This window comes from Pteropus medius, unplaced genomic scaffold (genome assembly GCF_902729225.1).
Source record: "Pteropus medius unplaced genomic scaffold, Ma_sr-lr_union100, whole genome shotgun sequence".
Classification (NCBI taxonomy): Eukaryota; Metazoa; Chordata; class Mammalia; order Chiroptera; family Pteropodidae; genus Pteropus; species Pteropus medius.
In genome coordinates this window covers 1,132,856-1,158,298 of record NW_024356248.1, presented here as the reverse complement: position 1 = coordinate 1,158,298, position 25,443 = coordinate 1,132,856, and the positions used below count along the sequence as shown (strand labels likewise).

Here is a 25,443-nt window from a genome sequence, read left to right as displayed (position 1 = left end):
TCTTGGCACAGAATGCTATGTATTCTAGATGATTTCTTAAAAGCAAGCATTTTAAATCCTGCAAACTGATATCAATATTTACTGTACTAAGATTTTTTTCTCTGTCACCTAGTGTCTCTAAATTATATACTTACACAGCAGGGAAACTGGATTGCTTCTGTATATAAGAGTACTTCCATATAAATGCCATTATAAGCATTTGATAGTTTATCTTGTAGGAGGTATTCTTACATGTAATAATGAAAAATCTCATATGACGAATTCATGAACTATGTATGTATTTGACTCCTCCAACCTGATGGTTAACAGTACTGATGTTAACCATCCATAAAAGCTAGTTTATAAATATTATTGTATTTTTTCATAGAAACATTTGGTCTAAGCAGTGCCACTAGAGTCGGATTTATTTCAATGCCATTGAACGATCAATTGCATCTACTCTAAATAAACTGTAAAATTACCCAATCTACTCTTTGTATTATTGAACAAAATACATTACAGTTGTCAACTTTGGATTTCACGTGGGCTGGTTCTTCACGATGCTTCTAGAACTCAGTCCAGCAAAATTAGAGGAAAAGACTTTAGGATTTTGCTTAGCCCTCTGCCCTCCGTTGCTACCCACCCGCCCCCATTTTGAGGGACTTGTTTTCAGCGTGAATTCATGGTTTGATTCCACTCGGAGCAGAATGTCACTTACCAAAAGTGACATATCACTTGTTTTAATCGAACTCAGGGCTGTTTTCACTAACTCTTTTAATCAAAATTCAAGCGGTATCTTTAACTTTCAGTATTTTCCACAGAAAAATCAAAAACGTCTCACTTCTGAGTCTTGCAAATGACATATCGTGGAAAAGACTGCGTTCCACGTAGCAGGCTTGTTTTATTTGCTTGCAGACACAGGGCTCAAAGTCCAGCGCTACTTTGGGGGACTGTTGACAGTGCCTTTAAACAGTTTTTGTTGTCAGCTTCTGGAAGCATTCCGGCAGAACAGCTCTCCTCGACTTTAAAGAGGACAATTTGGAGAAACAGCTTCCACTGCCCAGGTGTGGAGGTGAGACAGGGCCCGCTGAGGAGAAAGTGTGATCAGGATCAACACACACTGAATGCGACGTAGTAAAAGGGACCCTTTCCTCCGTTTGAAGATTTTCCTAAAAACGGTCGTTTGGGCTCCTCTCGGAGATCGCCTGTTCATCCTCGATGGCCTTTCATAAACTCCTGGATCAAGTTGGAGGGCTGGGCAGATTCCAGATCCTTCAGCTCATTTTCTTATGTATCTCCAGCCTCATAGTGTACAGTCATATTCTGTTGGAGAACTTCACTGCAGCCGTTCCTGGTCACCGCTGCTGGGTCCACATCCTCGACAATGATACCATCTCTGCTAACGGCACCGGGCTGCTCAGGCAGGATGCCCTGCTGCGAATCTCCATCCCACTGGACTCGAACCTAGAGCCGGAGAAGTGTCGCCGCTTCCTCCACCCTCAGTGGCAGCTCCTTCACTTGAATGGCACCTTCTCCAACACCAGCGAGCTGGACACGGAGCCCTGCGTGGACGGCTGGGTGTACGACCGAAGCTCCTTCTCGTCCACCATCGTGACGGAGGTAAGAGGCCTCTTCACGTGATCTGGGAGTTTATCACACAGTGACATCCGTGCTTTAAGCCTTTAGTCTTTACGTCAGTGCTCATTCTTCATTCCTTCAGCGAATACCGATGACTTCCCTATTAAATGTCAAGCCCCCGCATCAACGGTGAGACTAATGAACTCAAAAATAGACATAACCTTACTATCGTGTGGCTTTTATTTTTAGGAAGGCCAAAGGTTAAGCAAGTAATTTAGGTGATGTGTTAACAACGTTATACGAGGTCAGAAATGCTCAGCCTTGCTTGTAAACTAGAAACGTCTGGGGAGTTGATGAAACGCTGCAAGCACAGACTGTGCCCCAGAGCAGCCACGCGAGGAGATCTGTGGTGACACTCTGGCACCAGCACATTTTAAGGCTCCTCATATGATTGCACTCTGTAGCTAAGCTCCAGAACCACTTAGCATGGAAGACAAGAAGGCATTAATGCAGCCAACAGGTTAAGAGGAGGCTTCCTATCAGAAGTTATATTTAAACTGAGACCTGAATAACAAAGTAACGAAGGTTGGCTAATGCAAAAATGAGGAACCAGAGAGGAAGGGGGCGCCTGATATAAAGAAACTTGAAAGTCATTTAAGCTGTTTCGATTTGATTTCTACTGAGGAGTCATAAGTGGCTGTGAAGCTCTGATGTAATGATGTCCTTCCCTTCCAGTGGGACCTGGTGTGTCAATCTCAGTCACTGAAGTCAATGGCCAAATTCTCATTCATGGCTGGAATGCTGATGGGAAGCATCATATCTGGTCATTTATCAGACAGGTGAGTGTCTCTGGATCACGGCTCTCTCTTTACTCTGGGGTATTTTCATGCATTCATGAATCATTCTTCTGTTAAGAAACATTTATTACAAATTATACTGTCCTGGGGTCTCCTAGGCCTCCAGAGACCTAGAAACACAAATGGAGAATCACACTCAGTGTGATGAGCGCTGTTTTGTTGGCTGTGAGCTTTATGTACAGGATCCAGAAACAACATCTCCATTAGACATGGTGGCATTTTATGATAGGGTTTGGACAGGAGGTGCCACAACATGTAGTTTAGAAAGATATTACCTGTGGGAACAGGGAGATGTATTATGACACAGTTATATAAAACATTTCAGGCCATGGCCAGGAGGCCACTTCAGTCCCTCCTGGACCCTGGGAGGCTAATGCTTATGGATTTTCAGAGCATGGTCTTCTCAAGAGTGATGGGGAGACATTTCTATTAAACTTGTGGTGTCCATAGCAATGTCTCTTAGTGGTTTATAGAAAAATCATTCTGGTAACCTTAATTTTTGTTCTGGAAAACATAGCTCTTTAATGGTAAGTTTTTCAACCATGGAAGGTAATTAATTGAATGCAACTGCTGCCGCCATTTATGGTTTTAGAAATTGGAGTACCCTATGCCTAACAGTACTATTTCCGAATTAAAGAGCCAGCCACCACCACCACCCAAACACGCCTCCTCTGAGGCATATGGGGAATTAAGGTGTCCCTTACCACCTACCAGTGTCATGTCATCTATTATCTCAGCTGAAAACTGAGAGCTCTGAATGTGTGACAGTGACTGTAACTTATAAAAGTGTTCAGAGTCAGAGTGTTCATTCCTGACAGTTCTTTAACACAAAACTATCCACCTTACAGCAATAAAAATAAAACCATAGATTTATGGCTGATTGATTTTCGAGAAAGGTGCCAAGATTATTCAATGGGTAAGCACGGCCCCTTCAACGAATGAATAGTGCTGTGACAACTGGATATTCACAAGCAAAAGAATGAAACTGGACCTTTAACAAATATTGACACAAAATGTATTAATGACTTAAATAGAAGAGCTAAAACCATAAAAGTCTTAGAAGAAAACAGAATAGGGTAAATCTACATGACTTGAGTTTGGCAATGGATTCTTAGATATGACGTCAAAAGCATGAGTAACAAAAGAAAATATAGATAGATTGGACTTTATCAAAATTAACAACTGTACATCAAATAATCAAGAAAGCAAATGAAGCAAATGAAAAGATAACCTATGTAATGGGAGATAATATTCGTAATTATATATATGGCATAAAGATGGGCAGATAGATCAATGCAATAGGGTTTAATATCCAGAATATATAAAGAACTCACACAACTCAACAATAAAAAGACAAAGAATCAAATTTTTAAATGGACAAAGGGCTTGAATATACATATCTTGAAAAATATATACAAATGTCACATAAACACATGAAAAAGTGCTTAATATGTTCTTAAAAATGCAAATCGAGTCTACAGCCATGCCACCCTGAACATGCCCGATTGCGTCTGATCTTGGAAGCTAAGCAGGGTTGGGCCTGGTTAGTACTTGGATGGGAGACCACCTAGGAAGCCGGGTGCTATAGGCGGTCAAAAAAAAAAGCAAATCAAAACTAAAATAAAATGCCACTTCACACCTAATGGGGCGGATATAATGATGATGATGATGATGATGGTAAGAACATGTATTCATGAGAATGTAGAGAAACTGGAACTCTTGTACATTGCTTATGGGAAGGCAAAATGGTACAGGCAATGTGAAAAACACTTTGGAAATTCTTCAGAAAGTTAAATTTAGAGAAATCATATGAGCCAGCAATTCCATTGCTAGGTATAAAGCCAAAATAATTGAAAACAAGGACTCAAATAGACACTTACACAACAACAACATCGTTGCAGCATTACTCACAATAGCCAAAGGTTGAAACAACCCAAGTGTCCATCAACAGATGAATAGATAAAATGTGATATGTACATGGAAAATTTTTCGGCCATAGAAAGAAATAAATTTCTGATTCAACTACAACATGAATGAACCATGATAGCATCATGCAAAGTAAAATAAGACAGACAAAAGAGGACAAATATTGTATGATTCCACCTACACGAAATATCTAAAATAGGCAAATTTGTAAAGAAGAAGGTAGAGTAGAAATACTGGAGGCCGGGGGGAAAGAGGATTGGGGAGTTATCACCTAATGGGCACAGAATTTTCGTTGAAGATTTTGAAAAGTTTTGACAGTAATGATGGTTGCACAAAATTGTGAATGTAATCAATAACAGTGTTTTCTACACTTAAAGTGGTTAAAGTGGAAAATTATATTTAATATCATGAAATTAAAAAGAAACACAATTAATAGAATGAGAAGACAAACTACAGACGGGGAAAAATACTTCCAAAAGACATTTCTGAAAAAGGATTGTTATAAAAAACATATAAAAAACTCTTAAAATTCAACAATAAGAGAATGAACAACCCAATTAAAAATGGGCAAAAGACTTGAGCAGACACGCCACCAAAGAAGTTATACAAACGACAAATAAACATGTGAAAAAAATGCTTAACAACATATATCACTAAGGGATTGCAAATTAAAACAACAATTTGATACTGCTGCATACCTATTAGAATGGTAAAAAAACAAAACTAAAATAAAATGCCACTGACCGCACTAAATGGTGATGAAGATGTTGAGCAACAGGGATGTTCATTCATTGCCAGTGAGATCACAAAATGGTACAGCCACTTTTGAAGACGTTTTGGCAGTTTCTTATAAAATTAAACATACTCTTGCCATAAAATCTAGCAATCATGCTCCCTGGTATTAACCCAAGGAGTTGAAGACTTCCATTTACACAAAGCCTGCACACGAATATTTATAGCAGCTTTATTCATAATTGCTAAAACTTGGAAGCCACCAAAATATCCGTTAGTAGGTGAATGGATAAATAAACTGTAGTCCATCCAGACAATGGAATATTATTCAATTCTAAAAGGAAATGGACTATCAGACCATGAAAAGACATGGAGAAACCTTAGATACATACTAATAAATGAAAGAAACCAATATGAAAAGGCTATATCCTGTATGATTCCAGCTATATGTCATTCTAGAAAAGTCAAAACTAAGGGAACAGTAAAAGGATAAGTGTTGGTGAGGAAGAGAGGGATGAATAGGCAGAGCACAGAGGTATTTTAGGGCAGCGAAACTACTCTGTATGACACCATAATGGCGGGTACATGGCATTACGCATTTGTCGAAACCCACAGAATGCACAATGCAGAGTGTACCCTGACGCAAACTATGGACTTTGAGGGGTAATGATGAGTTGTTGCAGGTTTATCACTGGACCAAGTGTACTGCTTGGGTGCAGACTGTTAATAGGTGGGGATGCTCTGCAAGAGTGGGGGCGGGGCAGGGAGAGATGCCGGAAATCCCCTGAAATCTCCTGTCTGCTCAGTACTGCAGTCAACCTAAAACTGCTCTAAACAACAAAATCTATTTTTTTTTAAAAAGCCACGAAAATTACTTTAGAAGAAGAAAGAAAAAAAATAAGAACACGTCTCTCACAAAGCATAAAAGGATAATTATCTGTCCCCATACAGGAAATATTTGCTAACTCCTGGTATAATAGCACTCTGGGTCTCTTTGTTCATTTTTCTTAAATAATTATTTCTCTCTGTCGTCATCTTCTACAATTTCTATTGCTGTCTTCAGATATTCTCTCTCTTGTGTCTCTGTCCGCATGGCTGTTAAGCCCATCCAGAGAATCTTTTTATGTCAGAAATTGTACTGTTTCAGCTCTAGGATTTCATTTATTTTGGTTTATTTGTATCACTGTCTCTACTGAGAGTGTCTTTTTATAAGTTGTGCTTTTCATACATTACAATAATATTTTATCTATGTCTTTGAGGATAGTTATATAACCACTTTAAAATTTTTGTTGGTTAGTTTCAAAATTTGTTTCATCTCAGGAGATTAGAAATAGTTCCATTATCTTGGGAATAAGTTCCATTTTCTTGGTTTTTCACATACCAGGAGAGTTTGAATTATATTTTGAATATTATAAATATGAAGTTGTAAAGATTCTATTTTTCCATTATCATTCATCAATAATACCGATTCCTTCATTTTAGCAAGTAATTTTCACGCCTGAGATTGAACTGAAAACTGTTTCTTACGCAGCAGCCCTGGTCTCAGGTCCGGGCCTTTATTTCCGGAACCAGAGGCTTTTAAAAAGAATATTACGATAGAATATTTTAAACCACTTTCTTAAGCCTCCTTTGATAACTAACTGGAAGAGCTAGAGTCTTGGTAGGAAAACCATTTAAGAGGCTATCCAAATAGTGTTTAGGAAAGACGGTGGGAGTTTGAATCAGGAAGATGCCAAATGATACCGAGTAGCTGGATTTGGGACACGATTTGTAGGTAGATGCGAAAGGACTTCCTGACGGTTCCAGATTCCAAATCATCTCATTTGCCGGGACATTCTCAGCTTAATTAGTAATAACATCCATTCTTGGTCTCAAAAGTATCCCGTTGAGGATGAAAATTGTATGCTCACCCTACTTTTTCCTGAGTACAAAATAAGAGAGAGGACCCCTACCTCTCAGGGTTTAGAGAAAAGTAATCATTGCTGGCACATTCAAGCTCTTTGAGGATGAAGAAAGAATGTATCAGAAACCCTTGGTCTGGTATGCTGACCTTGAGAATGTACAGAATTTCGTGAGGTGATTTTCTACTTAGCCTCCTTCAGGATCATAGATACATTAAACGGTTGGGGTGGAGAAGAGAAATTGATGAGCATAGAAGCCGCGTGCCTATGGCTCTTTACCGACAGCTGGTAACAACAGTCCTTCCCTATACCTACCTCATATTGAAATGACTCTGAAAGCCACGAGCAAATAAAATGCAAATATGTACTTTACTTTTAATCTTTTATTATTTTCTGAACCTCACCCCACCACGCCCGCAATATGCTCATGGTAAAAAATTAGAACATAGATAAAAAATTTTAAAGATCTTTAAAATTATTCATAATTCACATTCTATAAGATAACTGACCTAGACTCTTCAAAAAAAAAAAAAAACACAAGCAACATCATGAGAAAAATAAGAGGAGTGATCATCCTAGATTTTAATAGCTTAACAAAAACATGACAATCATATGTAATGTGTAACTATTAGAGCATGGATGGAAACAAGAAAAATAACATCTAGAAAGACATTTTGCAGAGCTTTGTGGCAATTTGAATATTGTCTGAGAGCTGATGGTGAAATTATTGTTTTCTTAGGTGTGATGATAGAATTGTAAAAATATAGGAGACTGCTCTTATTTTTAATATACGCATACTAAAAAATTAGGAGCGTTGTGCCATGTGGTCTATAACTGCCATTCAAATGGTTCAACACAAAAGAGTTTTTATATGCGGTGTGTGTGTATTTGCACACACAAAGAAATAAAGCAAATATAGAAAAACGTTATCTAGTGATGAATCTATACCAGTGATGAATCTATACCAGGTTAAGATCTATACCAGTGTTCATTATACTATTTATTTAAACTTTTGTATTTGACAATTTTCAAAATAAAGTATTGGGAAGAAATCCACCCAAGTAGAAACCAACATTAACATCATATCATTATATTTACATACATCAAAAATATATGTTTCAAATAAAATTGGGGAAAAGTAATCATTGCTGGCACATTCAGGCTCTTTGAGGATGAAGAAAGAATTTATCAGAAACCCTTGATCTGGTATGCTGACCTTGAGAATATACAGAATTTCATGTAATTTTGTAACCTCTTTTTATATGTGTGTTTATAGGTACATGTAGCATTTTCTTTTCAAATCGAACATTTTTTTCAAATAAGTTTTAGAAAAATACATGGAAAAAAAGAAATAATACAAAACCTCTCTAGTTATCTTAATCAGTCGTCATTATAAAAACCAATAGTACTGCGTTGACCAAGGTAGCTAGTTACAATAAGAACCCAAGAGTCTGACTGTTATGGTCACCTCTGTTGTCTGGGTCAGGTGGCCCCCATCCTCCAGGCAGTGGCTCAGGCCACCAGCACCTTTCATTGTGTGACATTTTCATCTGCCATTTTCATCTGCCAGTTCATCTGCCAGTTTTTCCAGCCATGTTGTCAGAGAGATGAGTAGAACCAAAGTATACCTTAGATGAACAGGCCGGAAGTGGCCTATGTCACTTTCTTATACAGTTCATGGGCAGAACATGAGTGTGTGAATCCAACTTAATTATAAGACTGGGAAGTGTAATTTTCCTCTACATCCAGGGGGGAAAAAAAGAGCAATGGTGAATATCTAGCCAGACTGTACAATTAACAATGAAACAATAGTCTTCATGTGTGACATAACACAAATTTCTCTTCTTTCGAATATCAACCACAGACAATCGAATGGTCATACTCATTTCATGAGAGCGTGTCCTCATTAATTTGGCCATGAATTCCTTTCATGTATATATGCATGCGTATTTTCACTTCTTCTTCATGCTCCAATTCCATGTCCCTCCTCCCAATGTAGAAATTATTATGATGCATTAACTGTACTTCTTTAAATTCATGTTTTTGCAAAATAAATGAGGTTGTTTGATTTGCCCATATTTTAACTTACATATTATTTAAATGTTATTATTTCATTCTTTTCCTTTTGTACACCCGCTACTATGGTTTTGATACTTTTAGTTCATTTTTCCCTTTGCTGCACAGTGCTTCACAGTGGAGATTCGTTATGATGCTCTTAATCCACTTTTTGGTGATGAACGACAAAATTGTCACCAAAACGTCTGCCACTCTAGATAGCACTACATTGAACAACTTCATATGTGACTTTTCCCCGTGAGAATGTACAGGAAGTATCTTTATATATGGCCGTTTTTGTTTTGACTGACCAGGCTTTCCAAAAACAGTCACTCCATCATTTCATTAATCATAGCATTTCTTTATATAGATTCTATTCCATTTTAAAGTGAAATACAAATTTAGAAAGAAGGCATATGTTACATAACTACTCAGAATAGAAAAGATTTCACAGCCATATTATAATGTAGATATTCTGTAAGAGTGGGAAAAATTGTGGAGCATTTGCCAAATCCCACTGTTTGTTCCCTCATATCACTGGCTATATAGAATCAGCACAGGCCATTTTATCCAAGTTGCCTAGAGAAAGAGCCTCTTTCCCAAAAACCTGTGAAACATGGAATTCTCTTCCCTCTCTTTTTTAACCTTCTCCTTCTCTGTTTCTTCATGCTTATCTCATCTGATCCTTTCCTCTGAGAACCTTCTCTAAGTTCCTCTGATTGGATTGTGGCTCCCTCGGACCCTATCCAAGGGAAGAACATTGTCCAAGACCATAAAGCCAGATTCACCAGAGAGGGCCTCTTATGCCACCCATCAGCATCATTGATGTATTGTTCCATGAATACTCCTTCCATATCAGTTTATCCATGGCCTTCATGGTCCTAGATTCCCAAGTGTAGATGTAGACCCTATGTCAGTCAGCTCAGGCCACCATAACGAAATACCATATATTGATGGCTTAAGCAACAGAATCTTATTTTCTCAAGTTCTAGAGGTTGGGAAGTCCAAGATCAAAGTGCAGCGTGATTTCGTTCCTGGTGAGAGCTCTCTCTTCCTGGTTTAAAGATAGCTGCCTTCTTGCTGTATCTTCATATGGTAGGGAGAGGCACAGCAATCTCTCTGGTGTCTCTTCTTAGAAGGGCCCTAGTTCCGTCACGAGGACCCCACCTCACAACCTCATCAAGACCCAGTAACCTCTTAAAAGCCCTATCTTCAAGAACATTTCATTGGGTATTAAGACTACAATATAGGAATTTGGGGGAACATAATTCAATCCATAGCAGATCCCTTGTGTTCTAGATACTATACAGTATCTACTATGTTAAATGCATATGTTAGTATAAGGGACATTTGTGATACGTTAAAATTTCCAATATAGTACTCTCTCCTCATCCACAGTGGACACATTCGAAGATCCTAGTGGATGCCTGAAACTGTGGATAGCACCAAACCCTGAATATACCGTGGTTTTTTTTTTTTCTATACATACATACCTATGATAAAGTTTAAGTTATACATTAGGCAAAGTAAGAGATTAATGATAACTAATAAAATAGAACAATTATGACAATATATTGGAATAAAATTATGTGAATGTGGCATTATTAAATAAAATAAGGGTCACTTGAACCCAAGCATTGCAATGCCATGACCATCAACCTATAACTAAGCCGGATATTAAGCGACTAAAGAGAGTATACAGCGTGGCTACACAAGACAAAGGGTGATTCACAGCCCAGCTGGGATGGAGTGGGATAGTGAGAGATTTCATCACGCTGCTCAGAGCGACAAGCAGTTTCAAACTTATGAGTTGTTTATTTCTGGAATCGTCCATTTAATATTTTTGAACTGCAGTTGACTGTGGATAACTGAAACCATGCCAAGTAAAACCATGGATGAAGGGGGACCACTGTCTTGCAGGCTGTCTTATATGGTTTCAACTGGTCTCAAAGATCTACTGGTAACAGACTGGAGAAGAAACTGTTACACTCAGTATCTATTTACAAACAGCAGGGTTGCTCCCGAGATATATTGTTGATTCTTTAAGATTTCAAGCACAAAGTTTCAGTTATTAAAACAACTCCTAAATTTCAAAGTGTACCCTTTTTTTTCATAGTTTTTTACAACAGGTTGTTAATATTCTCATATCTAACCTGTTCCTGTTTCTCAGGTTTGGGAGGAGGCTAATTCTAAGATGGTGTTTCCTCCAGCTCGCCATTGCTGAAACCTGTCTGATCTTTGCTCCCAATCTCCTCATTTACTGCTTACTACGCTTCTTGGCTGGCTTTTCTACCCCGAGCATCCTGTCCAATAATTCTTTGCTTAGTAAGTAACGACTTTGGATCTTTGACATTTTCCAACCCCTAATTTTGACTTTGAAATTCCAACTTTCTTTGAAGTCAAAGTCCTGTTTGTGTTTTCTTTCAGTTATAGAATGGACAATACCCCAATTCCAAGCCATGGGTATGACAATGACAATATGTGCTGCTTCTGTGGGACCGATAATTCTGGGAGGACTGGCTTTTGTCATTCAAGACTGGCACATCCTTCAGCTGGTGTTTTCTACACCATTATTTGTCCTTTTTTTTGCCTCAAGGTATAAGATGTCTTTCTTCCTCTGTCTTTGAGGATCCTGGGATGCAAGGTACATGGAACAAGGACACAGATTCTGTTTGGTCCGTAGTCAACACTGAGCAAATGCTCTACTAATCTGTACCATATGTACAATTTAAGAAGCAGAACAGGTAGGGGTGCCAGATAATATCAAGGACACTCGGCTAAATTTGAATTTCAGATAAACAATTTTCTTTTTTTTTGTATAATATCCCAAATATTGCATGGTGCACAGTTACCCTAAAAATTATTTGTTGTTTATATGAAATTCCTATTTATCTGAGAGTTCTGTATTTTTGTTTACTAACCTAATAAAATACAGAGTGTCTCATTAAAGTAAAACTTCAAATAAACAACAAATACTTTTTAGTGTAAGTATGTCTAAAATATTGCATGGGACATAATTATATTCAAGAGTTACTCATATTCACTGTTTAACTGAATTCAGATTTAACTAGGAACACTATTTTTATTTGCTAAAACTGGTACTATCCCCTCGAATAAGAGGGGGGCCAATATGACTCCTTTATATTCCCAGCAGTGAAGGTGTACTTACTGCATGGATCAGTCAATCTCACAGTTTGCTAGTTAAGGGGCAAGAGAACATAAATTTACATTTCCTGGTATGACAAAACAAGAGATAGGTATTAGATGGGAGGGGGGAGGCATTTCAGAACAAAGGGTGTGTGGGAAATGAGCAAATGAGAGTTGGTTGCACCTCTGTCGTCTTCTTTGACCAGATGGCTGGCAGAGTCTGCTCGGTGGCTGATTATCACCAACAAACCTGAAGAGGGCTTAAAGGAACTGAGAAGAGCTGCACGCAGGAATGGAGTCAAGAATGCTGGAGACACCCTAACCATGGAGGTGAACAGGAAAGAGAGTTGGTTATGGGATGCAGGGAAGACATGACCTGACATATACGCTAGTCGGTGTCCATAAGATGAGTAAAGGGTGGGAAGAGAGGCCTTCTTACCTAACTTCTCAATGGCCGTCGACATTGAATTAACCTTAAGAGAGACTATGCTGTTCTGAAAGGATTGGTCACAGCTATTTTACTCAACAAAGACAGATATCACTTAGTATTTGTAATCGGAAAGATCGTATAGAGTTCACTTAGCAAAAATGTCCTCAAGATTCATCTATGTTTTAGCAAATGACAGGATTTCCTTCTTTTTTATGGTTGAATAATATCCTCTTGTATGTATATACCACATTTTCTTTTCCTTTTTTTTAATATGGCCTTTATTATGTTGAGATATGTTCCCTCTATTCCCATTTTGCTGAGAGGTTTTATCATAAATGGATGCGGATTTTGTCAAATGCTTTTTCTGCATCTATTGCTATGATCATATGATTTTTATACTTCATTCTGTTTATGTGGTGTATCATGTTAATTGTTTTGTGGATATGAACCAACCTTGCATTCCAGGAATAAATCCCACTTTATCATGATGTATCTTTTTCATATATTGCTGAATTCGGTTTGCTAATATTTTGTTGAGGGTTTTTGCATCTACGTTCATCAGATCTATAGGCCCATATTTTTTTTTTTTGCAATGTCTTTATCTGGTTTTGGAATCAGTGTAGTATATAATGGCCTCATGAAATGAGCTTGAGAGGCTTCCCTCCTCTTTAAGTTTTTGGAACAATTTGAGAAGGATAGATGTTAATTCTTCTTTGAACATTTGATAAAATTTACCTGTGAAGCCATCAGGTCCAGGACTTTTGTTTGTTGGAAGTTTTTTGATTACTGATTTGATTTCGTTAGTAGTAATCGGTCTGCTCAGATTTTCTATTTCTTCTTGATTTAGTTTTGGAAGATTGCATGTTTCTAGGAATTTATCCATTTCTTCCAGATTGTCAGTTCATTGATATATAACTATTCATAGTATTTTCTTACAATTCTTTGTATTTCTGTGATGTCATTTGTCCTGTCTCCTCTTTCATTTCTGATTTTATATATTTGGGTCCTCTCTTTTTTTCTTGGTGAATCTGGTTAAAGATTTATCAGTTTTGTTTATCTTTTCAAAGAACCAGCTCTTGGTTTCATTGATCTTTTGTATTGGTTTTTTAGACGATGTTTTGTTTATTTCCATTCTCATCTTTATTGTTTCCTCACTTTGGGCTTCGTTTGCTGTTCTTTTTCTAGTTCCTTTAGGTGTAAGTTTAGATTGTTTATTTGAGACTTTTTTCCTTGTTTCTTGAGGGAGGCCTGTATTACTATGAATTTCCCTCTTAGGGCTGCTTTTGCTGTGTCTCATAGATTTTGGGTTGTTGTTTTCATTTGCATTTGTCTCAAGATACCTTTTTTTTTTCTTTAATATAATTGTTAACCCACTTACTGTTTAGTAGCATGTTATTTAGTCTCCATGTGTTTGTATGTTTTTAAGGGTTTTTTTTTTCCTTATATTGATTTCTAGTTTCTTACCATTGTGGTTGGATAAGATGCTTGATATGATTTCAGCCTTCTTAAATTTAGTGAGACTTGTTTTGTGCTCTAACTTTGAAAATGTTCCATGTGCACTTTGAGAAGAATGTATTCTGCTGTTTTGGGGTAAAATGCTCTAAAAATATCAATTAAATCCATCTAGTCCAATGTGTCATTTCAGGCCACTGTTTCTCTGTTGATTTTATGTGTGGAAGATCCATCCATTGACGTCAATGGGATATTATGACTGTATTACTGTCAAATCTCTCCCTTTATATTCATCATTATTTGTTTTATATGTTTAGGTGCTCCTATGTTAGATGCATAAATGTTTACAAGGGTTATATCCTCTTGTTAGATTGATCCCTTTATTATTATGAAATGTCCTTCTTTGCCTTTTATTATAGACTTTGCTTTAAAGTCTATTTCGTGTGATATAAATATAGATACTCAAACTTTTTAAAATTTCCATTTGCATGAAATGTCTTTTTCCATCTCTTTACTTTCAGTCTGTGTGTGTCTTTTGATCTGAAGTGGGTCTCTCGTAGACAGCACATGTATGGGTCTTGTTTTCTTATGTCTTTTGATTGGAGCACTTAATCCATTTACATTTAAAGTGATTATTGATAGGTATGTAATTACTGCCATTTTATTATTCATATTTACATTCTTTTTCCTCCTCCTTCTTTTTAACATTTTTTGTAATACTGTTTTGGTGGTGATGAACTCCTTTAGTTTTTTCTTGTCTGGGGAGCTCTTTATATCTCCTTCAGTTTTAAATGTTAGCCTTGCTGGGTAGAGTATTCTTGGTTGTAGGTTCCTGCTTTTCACCACTTTAAATATTTCATGCCAATCCCTTCTGGCCTGAAAAGTTTCTGTTCAGAAACTGGCTGACAGTCTTATGGGAGCTTCCTTGTACATAACTAGCTGCCTTTCTCCTGCTGCTTTTAAGATTCTCTCTTTGTCTTTAACCTCTGACATTTTAATTATGACAAGTCTTGGTATAGGCCTGTTTGGATTCATCTTGTTTGGGACTCTCCGTGTTTCCTAGGCTTGTATGTCTATTTCCTTTGCCAGGTTAGGGAAGTCTTCCATCATTATTTCTTCAAATACATTCTCAATCCTTTGCTTTCTCTCTTATCCTTCTGTTACTCCTATGATGTGAGTGTTGTTACACTTGATGTTGAAACCCAGAGGTCCCTTAAACTAGCCTCATTTTAAAAAAACCTTCCAAAAGCATGAGTCTAATATTTTCTACTTAAGGTGGTTCCACAACTGAAAGGAAATTCTTTTAAAAAAAATTTTTTTTAAATTATTGGGGTTACATTGGTTAATAAGATTATATGGATTTCAAGTGTACAATTCCATCATACATCATTCGATTATTGCACTGTGTACTCACCCTCCAAAGTCAAGTCTCCTTCTTTTACCATATATTTGACTCCTATTACCCTCTTCTACCTCCTCCACACCCCCCTTTTCCTCTAGTAACCACCATATTGTTGTCTGTGTCTATGAGGGTTTTTTTTTTGGAGGGTCTTATTTGTTTATTTGTTGCTTTCTGTTTTATATCCCACCTATGAGTGAAATCATGATTCTTGAATTTTTCCATTTGACTTATTTCACTTAGCATGATATTCTTAAGATCCATCCATGTTGTTGCAAATGGCAATATTTCATTTTTCTTATGTCTGAGTAGTATTCCATTGTATATACGTACCACATCTTCTTTATCCAATCATCCATTGAAGGACACTTTGGTTGCTTCTGTGACTTGGTCACCATGAATAATGCTACAGTGAATATAGAGATACATATATCTTTACGAATAAATGTTTTCAAATTTGGGGGTAGGTACCCAGAAGAGGAATTTCTGGGTCATATGGTAGCTGTATTCTTAATATTTTGAATAATATTAAGAATACTGTTTTCCGTAGTGGCTGTACCAAATTACATTCCCACCAACTGTGCGTGAGAATTCCTTTTTCTCCACAACCTCTCCAACATGTTATTTCTTGTCTTATTGATAGTAGTGATTCTAACAGGTGTGAGGTGGTATCTCATTGTGGTTTTGATTTGCATTTCCCTAATAGCTAGTAAAGTTGAGCATCTTTTCATATATCTGTTGGCTATTTGTATGTCTTCTTGGGAGAAATGTCTGTTCAGGTCCTTTGCCCATTTTTTAATTGGATTGTTTGTTTTTTGTTGTTGCGTTGTATGAGTTCTTTATATATTTTGGATATTACACCCTTCTTGGAGGTGTCATTTGCAAATATCTTCTCCCATTCGGTAGGTTGCCTTTTTGTTTTGTTGAAGGTTTCTTTTGCTGTACAGAAGCTTTTTAGTTTGATATAGCCCCATTCATTTCTTTTTGCTTTTACTGCCCTTGCCTTTGAGGTCAAAGTCAGAAAATTCTCTCTAAAACCAAGGTCCATAAGTTTGGTACTTCTGTTTTCTTCTGTATATTTTATCGTTTCAGGACTTATATTTAGGTCTTTGATCCATTTTGAGTTAATTTTTGTGTATGCTGACAAATAGCAATCTAGTTTCATTCTTTTGCATGTGGCTTTCCAATTTTCCCAGAGCCATTTATTAATGAGGCTTGCTTTTCTCCACTGTATGTTTTTGGCTCCTTTGTTGAAAATTATTTGCCCATATATATGTGAGTTTATTTCTGGGCTCTCAATTCTATTCCATTGGTCTGTGTGTCTGTTTTCTGCCAATACCATGCTGTTTTAATTATTGTCTTTTTGTAATATAATTTGAAGTCCGGGAGTTATGATACCTCTGGCTCTGTTCTTTTTTCTTATGAGTGCTTTGGCTATTCAGGGTCTTTAGTGGTTCCACACAAATCTGGTGATTTGTTTGTTTGTTTGTTTTACTTCTTTAAAAAATGCCATTGGGATTTTGATGAGGATTGCATTAAATCTATATATTGCCTTGGGTAATATGGTTATTTTAACTGTGTTAATTCTTCCAATTCATGAACATGGAATATCTTTCCATTTCTTTGTGTCTTCTTCAATTTCTTTTAATAATGTCTTGTAGTTGTCACTATATAGGTCCTAAAAGGATATTCTTGATTGTGTAGGTTCTCAGTTAGGGTGGATTTTTATATCTCTGAATTCCTTTGCTCATGGAATTTTTCCAGTGGACTTACTGTTATTGTTTTATTTGTAGAGGTGGGATGAGAATAAAATCAACATAATTAATTAATTAAGTAAGTAAGTAACTATGTATGTATGTATCTGGGGTTGCTGGGTATAATTCCATATGCCCATAGTGACCTCATGTGTGGCCTAGGAAATCTTTGTGGGAGAGGTGCTATGATTTTTCTCCACCTATCTCTCCCATACTTTTTTCTATTTATTCTTCTTTTTAATGACAAAAAAAAAATGAGGTTTAGAAATATTTAATTATCTTCCTCAAGATATATACACCTAGAACATTGTAGAGTCATTAAGTATATCATTCTACACCAAGACCTCTTCAGATTTCATCCCGATTTAATTCTAGGCATCTCATTCACGGGGGCACAACATGCCAAGATTTTCCTCAAAGAGACTGAGTGGAAAACCAAAACAAAGACACTCAGGAAATGTTCTTTTTTTCTGAGACAAACAGTTTTTCTGTGAAGGACAGCTTGCTGAGACCCAAGCTCGGTTCCCAGGTCTTTCATGCCCATCTAGCATAAATGGAGCTGTGGACCATTAATCCAAGAAACTGCATTAGATTTCCTTCCTGATCTGAATATCTAACATGCACATTCTTTCTGAGGCCTTGCAGCCCTCTTGAATCTCATGTTCAATTATGTCCTTGTTGCTACATAATTTCCCCAAGACTTCATTAACCCCTAATCCACCTTTCATACTACTTTTATATCTGTCAATACATCTTTGTTTTAATCATTACTCATTTTTTTTCTTTAAAAATTTTTTTAAAAATTTAATTAGAGTCGACATACATTACATTAGTTTCAGGTGTACAACATAGTGATTAGGCATTTATAGAACTTATTAAGTGATCACCTTGATAAATCTAGTACCAATCTGAGACCATACATAGTTATCACAATATTTTTATTGACTATAGTCCCTATGCTGTGCCTTACGTCCTTGTGACTATTTTGTAACTACCAATTTGTACTTCTTAATCCCTTCCTCTTTTTTATCCACCTCCAACCCCCGTCTCATCTGGCAACCATCAAAATGTCCTTCGTATCTATGAATATGTTTGTTTCGTTTGTTGATTTTGTTCCTTAGATTCCACATATAAGTGAAATCATACGGCATTCGTCTTTCTCTGTCTGACTTACTCCACTCAGCACAATACCCTCTAGGTTTATCCATGTTGTTGCAGATGGAAAGATTTTATTTTTTCCTGGCTGAGTAAAATTCTATTGTATATATGTACCACCTCTTCTTTATCCATTCATCCGTCGATGGACACCCAGGTTGCCTCCATATCTTGGCTGTTGTAAACAATGATGTAATGTGTCAATGTATCTTTACTGTCTATATTTTCCACTAAGTGTAACAGTAAGTGGTCTATATTTTCCACTCTTGGGGGCCTCACAGTGTCTACTATTTTTTGACAATGGAACAATTCCTCGTTGTTGTCGTTGAAGGTTTTGAGGTCCGTCATGCAGGAGGAGCTGGAGGCAGCAAAGAGCAAACCTCCCGCATGTGACATGTTCCGCATACCCAACTTGCGGAAAAGGATCTGTCTCCTGTCCTTTGTGAGGTAGGCTTTGCGCCGTGTGTGAAACATGAATTTATTCCTTATCAAAGGGTATAATATGTGTGGAGACATGTATGGAGATAAAACATGAGGAAGTCATAAAGATAATCGCTACGTTTAGAGGTAGTCAGAGGGTTATAAAAAAGACTGACATGGAACTAATTGTACAGTGAAGAGTGTTGTTTATCACATCACCCTACCAGGCTCATCACGGGAAACTGAGGCTGAGGACTGCCACCATGTACAGCTTTTGGCTTGAGTTTCTTCACTTGTTTACCTCCATTTTCATTGAGGTAAAACTACGAACAGTAAGGTGCATAGACGCATACAGCTCTATCAATATTTACACATGTAAATATTGCAACCGTCACTCAGATCGGGATATAGAAAAAACTCTAAAACCTCAGAAGGCCGCATTATGTATCTTCAAGAACAACACCCACCACCTCCCAAAAAACTTAATGACAATTACGACCTCCATCATCATACAATATTTTATGACAGTTTGAAAATCATTTCCACGCAAAAACATAGTCTACAAAACTGACACGCTTTTATACTTTAGTGTCAGCCGCCAGCTGCCTGGCGGACAGTATCTATTATTGTCATTTGCATAACCTTGGCTCCAAACCTTATGACATCTGTCTTCCATCTTTGTTCACCACAGATTTGCAAACTGTATGTCCTTTTATGGCCTGACTCTCCACCTCCAGCACCTGGGGACCAATGTCTTCCTGTTCCAGATTCTCTTTGGCATCGTCACCCTCCCGGCCAATTATATTGCACTCTTGGCACTGAATCACCTGGGCCGTCGCATAAGCCAGATCCTCTTCATGCTCCTGGTGGGAATCTTCTTTCTGACCATCCCATCTGTGCCTCAAGGTGAGGAAAGAGCGCAGGTCGAAGAAAGGAAATCTCTCCCCTCCCCCGCCCCCGCCCCGCCATTCCCCATGGAATGTACTCACACCTTCGGAGGTTAAAAGGAGAAACTGGCATGTGGTTCTAAGGATTTCCCCAAAACCAGTCTGAGGATTTTGCCATTGAGTGGCCAGGAGAGAGTCAGAGATCGGTAAACGTTGATTTGGACATATGGTTGTCTTTATCATAGCTGAGAAATACCCGTTAATAGGTGTCATTTATTCCTGACCGTTTCTCCAAGAGAGCCAAAGATCACCTGCCCTTTGGCCAGTCACACTTGTAAATCACAATATTGTGCCCACTATATATTATTGTGTCTCACGTGAGGACACAGTACTGTCATTTCTTCTGCTGGGCTCTCTTATTAATACAATGTTAATTTCAATTTACTCCCTGATTTCACTTAACTCCTTATATTAGTTCATCATAACTGCAATCCTGGTTTAGGGAAGCCGTCTCGACTTCACGGAAATAAAAATCTCTTGTCTTCAAGCAGGGAAGTGTACAACGGGAGCAAGGCATTAGGCAACGAAAGCCTCTCTTAGAATCAGCTTTACTAAATTAAATGATCAGATGTAATGACTAGGGGAACCGAGGCGGCCGGCACGTTTCACCTGACCCCGGCATAGTGACGTATCACACAGGATCCCACACTGGTGGGCTTCCGTCTCACCTTGAACGTCGGCAATGATGAAAGTTCTCTGCCTTCCAACAGAGCTCACTTCAATGTAACCATTTCATGAGATTGTTTTTTTTAATTGGGTAGAAAAAGGACTCTCTGAAACTTCCTTTCGGAGGTTTCCAAAGTTTAAGTATTTCTTTTCTTTAATAGGGGTCCATATTCTTGAATCTTCAAATATTATTCCAGATCAAGCTACTCTCCAGCTTATCCATCAACATGAGACGCATTCTTTTATTCCTCTCTATGGCAGTACCAGTCCCATGTCAATATTGTATATGCACCCAGGTTTTAAACTCTTCGAGGACATCGATGAGTCTTACATCCCTCAGTGATTGCTCGTATGACAGTGCTACGTTATTCATGAAAGAGGAGACACCAGACAGAATACATAAAAGCAAATTCTTGCTGGATTCACGTTCTCCTCTCTGTCTTTGGCAAATTCCTGATACGTAGGGAGAGTCGATTCAATAACTCATTCTTTTGGTTCTCTCTGTAAGCCGTTCTATTTGGATAAGTCCTATTTCTCAGCTATCGGTCTCTGCGTACGCTGTGCCTCTCTGTGCTTTCTCTATGATGTATTTAGCATGTGCAAACATCTTCGATGGTGAATTTTTCACTAATCGTCCGGGGGTGGTGAGTCCATCAGCACAGATGTCCTGAGTCTTGCTGGTCTTCCTCTCCAGACATGCAGACCCTGCGTTTGGTTCTGTCAACGCTGGGAGTAGGATTTTCTTCTGCCGCTCTCTTGTGTTCTTTCACCCATGGAAATGAACTAATGCCCACCGTGATCAGGTACGCCACCTCACTGAGCCGCTATGGGGATCAAAACGGACCTTTCCCAGCTAATTAACACTCATCGTGTTAAGAAAGGCTGATGAGTTATCAAAAGCAATCAATGACAATAACAACAACAATTCGTAGGCAAAGTTTATTTACAGTTGACTTTTGCCAGGCACTGGGTTAAGTCCGTTAATGTATCATCTCGCATATTCTACCAAACTACCAAAGGGTAGATGCTATGGGTAAGAACATATTTCAAATAATGAAAATATGTCTTAATGCACTTGTGTACAAGGGGAAAAAAAATTGTAAGCAAATAAGAGAGCATATTTGAAAAGTTAGAGCACGTCATATTTAAACACTGCTGTGGTATCTCCCACAATGAAAGCAAAATAATAAATCGCGAATTACATGTGTGGATTTTTACCAGGTTGTTTTTCTTACTGTTGTTTCCACTCCAAGGGCAACAGCCTCGGGGATCATCGGGATTATTGGTAATATTGGAGCAGCCCTGACCCCGCTCTTGATGATCCTAACGGTATATTCTCCTCACCTGCCCTGGATCGTCTTCGCCGTCTTCTCCATCCTGGCCGGCCTCGTTATCATCCTCCTTCCTGAAACCAGGAACCGGCCTCTGCCTGACTCCCTCCAGGATGTGGAAAATAAGTAAGTATAAACTTCCTGGCTGTCCCTTAGGGGAGCTATGTGCTCTAGGTCTGGGATGAAGAAGACAAAACATGAGTGAAACCACTGTCTCCTAGGCAGGCTTAGACCTAGACAATCTCTGTGTGGTCAGAGCCTTTGCTTTAGTTACAGCCTCATCCCTCCCCACGGTGGCCTCAGATTTGCCCAACGCTCCTAGGTCACACAGACCAGCTCTGTCCAGTGTGCATTAGCAGGTTTCATGGTGAAGAGGCCAAAACTAGGTGCCCTAGTGTGACATACACACCCCTGAAGGTATTTCACAAACATTTATGGATCCAAACACCAGATTCTCATCCGTCAGACCCTGGCAGCCCTCAACCCAGTCTCTGGGCTGGTCCATGTGGGTCTGTGGACAGTCCTGGTCACTGAAGAATTTGAGGGAGGTCAGGGAGATCCTCTCCCACAGAGGACAATGTATCTCAGAGGGAGGAGTCTTGTTCTGTGGCCTTTGAGATTCATACCATCTAGTTTTCGCTAGGAATGGAAGTGAAAGAGGAAAAGGAGTGGTAATCATTTGTGTTTTAAACGATCAAGAATTGGTTTAAAGTTTTGCATACTTTCCTCGCCTTTTCCAAATCCATTTGGCCAGTGCCTTGGTGGTGAGAGTTGAAACTATCAAAGCTGCCTTGCTGGATCCTGCTCTGGGAGCTCGGTCCTTTTTTACTCACACCCTCAGGCAGGGGTCCTTGTTTCTACCTCAGTTTGTTGGCAGAGGATGCTCTAAAGAATGCGGGACATTTACGCTTATTTGATGTCTTTTTATTTTGCTGTTTGTTTGTTCATTTTTTTTTCATTGTATTTTTAATAGGAAAAAAGGCTCAAGAAAAGCAGAGCAGGAAGATATTTCCATAAAAGTGACACAGTTTTAAGGAATTCCAAGAACTAACTGCTGATTTCAGGGCAAAATAAAGAAAAATCCTGAGATAATTCCTAGATACTGAAAAAAAATTGTAAGATAAATAAAGAAAAATATACAATGGAGAAAATGGATTCTTTTTTACAATCGTGGAACTAAATTACTAAATATAAAATACCTACGATTAATCATGATAAGAAATGTGAAGAAAACCATAATATTTTAGAAAGACTTAGAATATTTGTATAATCGTAGATAACTAGCCTGTTTCTGGATAGGAAGGTTGGATAGTACCAAAAATAACCAATTCTTCCCTCAATTAATTAGTAGAATCATTGAGGTAGTAATTACAGGTAAAAACCACATACTTTTGGGAGAATTTGGAAAAGTTACAAATGTATTTACAAATTAAGAATAAATGAAGTGATTCGAAAAAGAAGGATCATGGAGGGAGAAGGCTAATGCATGTTATTACTATTTTGACTATGGCAACTGGAATCAGTTCTAGCCCACAGAAATTATTACAGTTGCAATAGTCAAAATAGTCATAACAGATACATTTACATGTCACAGGAAGTCCAGAAACAAACCAGAGTAGATGTAATACTTAATATGTACTTCTGGCATCATAAATTAATGGGTGAAATAAAGAATTATGCAACAAATAGCATAATCAGCTATTTAAAAATAAATGACTAATAATGTGACTTCATACCCTATACCAAAAAATATTCTACTTCGATAGAAAGTTAAATGGAAAAAAATAAACCATACTTTTCAATAGAAAACTTGGCGATGAAATCTTGGGATAAAAGAGGTTCTCAATGGTAAAGCAAATGCCAGACATTTAGAGACAGGTAGATTTGAATAATATTCATTTAGAGCCTCTGTTGGGCAAAACCTTAACAATTTATTGGAGAAAACTAGAAAAATATTCACCAAAATGCTGAAAGCAGTTAATTTTTAGTGGCAGACTTTTAAGTGATTGATACTTTCTTCTTTATAAGTTTCTGTACTCAAAGTTTAAATAAGGAATATGTAAAATTCCAAAATTGTGTAAGAGGCCATAAATGAAAGGGGAAATGACAAAATAAATAGTTTTCAAAATGTATTTCTAATATGTGGAATTCTTATAAATATCTACCTGTTTTGACCTCTAGCTTAGTGTAACTGACTAAAGCCTGACTTACTGTAGGCCCACAGAGTCCATACTCACAAAATGATTATTTCCCCATTCCCTGCATGTATAATGGATGGAATATACTTAGAGGTTTGCAGAACCCTCACATTGGTTCCTTGGCCTGTGGGGTAAGAGCTTGCAGAGTGGAAAAGCCCAAGTGCAAACTGGAAAACAATTGTTACCTCCCTCCCAAGATAATAATCAGAAATCACAGTGTGTTCCCGGTGGATAGCAGAGGTTATTGCACCCTTAGAGACCTACAGCACACAGGGGTTGTCCTTTCCATCGAGTTTCCCTTTGAGTTATTTGTAGGGCTAGACTTAATTCCACTCAGGTCTGTGCCCGCAAACAACAGAGCGATCTCGGAGAATGACAGTGGACTACCACAAATAGAACCAGAAGTTAGACCCAATTAGAGCTCCTCGCCACAATGGGTGGTATCTTCGCCCGATCAAAGGCTCTCAGGGGACCTTCAAGGAGTCTCAAAGGCATGAGCGGTCATTCTCTAGAGCAGCAAGATCTGAAGCCCAAAAGGAAGCCAAAGAAGACAATGTGATTTCAAGTATAACTTAAAGTGCAACTTCAAGATGAAGGGTGCAAGAACAAAGGCTCTGAATAGCAAGGAGTGGAGTTGGAAAACCAGCTCCCTTTCTCAGGGGCAAATCCTGGTGGTGAGCTCCGGGTCAAGCAACATCAGGCACTGACGTTAAAGGGTAGTTTGTGACACTCCCGAGCAATGCTAGGAAAGCCAACAAATAATTGTATTAAAGTCAGTGGAAAATGTAAAAACGAAAGCACCAGTAAGCAAAAAAGAAACATAGGGACTCAGAAAATTATTGCAGAGGAAAAGAAGAAATCATTGGGCATTTCTGAAAACTAGACATCTTCGTTGCTTCCATTAAGTGATCCTTTGGCTTATGCTAGAAGACTCTGTATTTAATGCAAAGAGAAAGAACATAATTTAAAATAATATGTGGAATGCTAAGACTATATCATTAAAAATGTATCTAAAAGGCCTGGGGTATTTAGGAGTGTTACATGTTGTATTTTTTTTTATGCGAACAATATAATACTTTAAAGTAATAACTGATACATTTTATGTTTTCTCCAGCCTCAAATACACACACACACACACACACACACACACACACACACACACACACACCCCTTCATTTAATTTCTTCACCGATTGTTCAGCATGGTTCCGCTTATATTTGGTATCTTAGCGTGGCTCATTCAGAGGTCCTTTTTTTTTTTTTAAAAAAAAAAAAAGTGCCTCAGTCTTGTTTTTATGATCATTCTACCTAAAGCCTTTCTTTTCAGGTCAAGTAGCTCAAAATGAATTGTTTAACCTAGACAAGAGTCATCATGTCATAGGAGGAAACTCGTCGAGGTGAAGCAGGCAAATTTTTACTTTGAGTTCAAAACTCTTTGAGTATAAGAAAGATTTAGGAAGACATCTTATTTAGCAAGTCCTGACCTCCATGTCATCCTCTCAATTCCAAGACGAACT

General features: G+C 38.0%; 1 protein-coding gene and 1 pseudogene across 2 annotated transcripts; both read left to right on the top strand.

The window, feature by feature from the left end:
- The first annotated feature begins 905 nt into the window (after nucleotides 1–905).
- On the top strand, nucleotides 906–23,185 carry LOC120600785 (solute carrier family 22 member 9-like). Of its 2 annotated transcripts, XM_039860312.1 has the most exons (10): nucleotides 911–1,599; nucleotides 2,293–2,396; nucleotides 11,199–11,353; nucleotides 11,456–11,624; nucleotides 12,382–12,505; nucleotides 18,697–18,812; nucleotides 19,477–19,691; nucleotides 21,093–21,201; nucleotides 21,652–21,855; nucleotides 22,703–23,185. In XM_039860312.1, the coding sequence occupies exons 1-10, from the start codon at nucleotides 1,198–1,200 to the stop codon at nucleotides 22,761–22,763; spliced, it is 1,659 nt and encodes a 552-aa protein (XP_039716246.1). In that variant the 5' UTR covers nucleotides 911–1,197; the 3' UTR covers nucleotides 22,764–23,185. The 2 variants fall into 2 exon arrangements, with proteins under 2 accessions (XP_039716247.1, XP_039716246.1); XM_039860313.1 differs by lacking the exons at nucleotides 11,199–11,353; nucleotides 11,456–11,624 and having other exon boundaries at nucleotides 906–1,599.
- On the top strand, nucleotides 3,888–4,005 carry LOC120600911 (uncharacterized; annotated as a pseudogene).
- Nucleotides 23,186–25,443: the final 2,258 nt, after the last annotated feature.

What these genes read in the sequence shown, in the direction of transcription:
- LOC120600785 (XM_039860312.1), top strand. Translation starts at nt 1,198, where the DNA reads ATGGCCTTTCATAAACTCCTGGATCAAGTTGGAGGGCTGGGCAGATTC. An exon ending in TGTCTCCTGTCCTTTGTGAG is followed by an intron (nt 18,813 to 19,476) that starts GTAGGCTTTGCG and finishes TGTTCACCACAG; the next exon opens with ATTTGCAAACTGTATGTCCT. An exon ending in CTAATGCCCACCGTGATCAG is followed by an intron (nt 21,202 to 21,651) that starts GTACGCCACCTC and finishes TTCCACTCCAAG; the next exon opens with GGCAACAGCCTCGGGGATCA.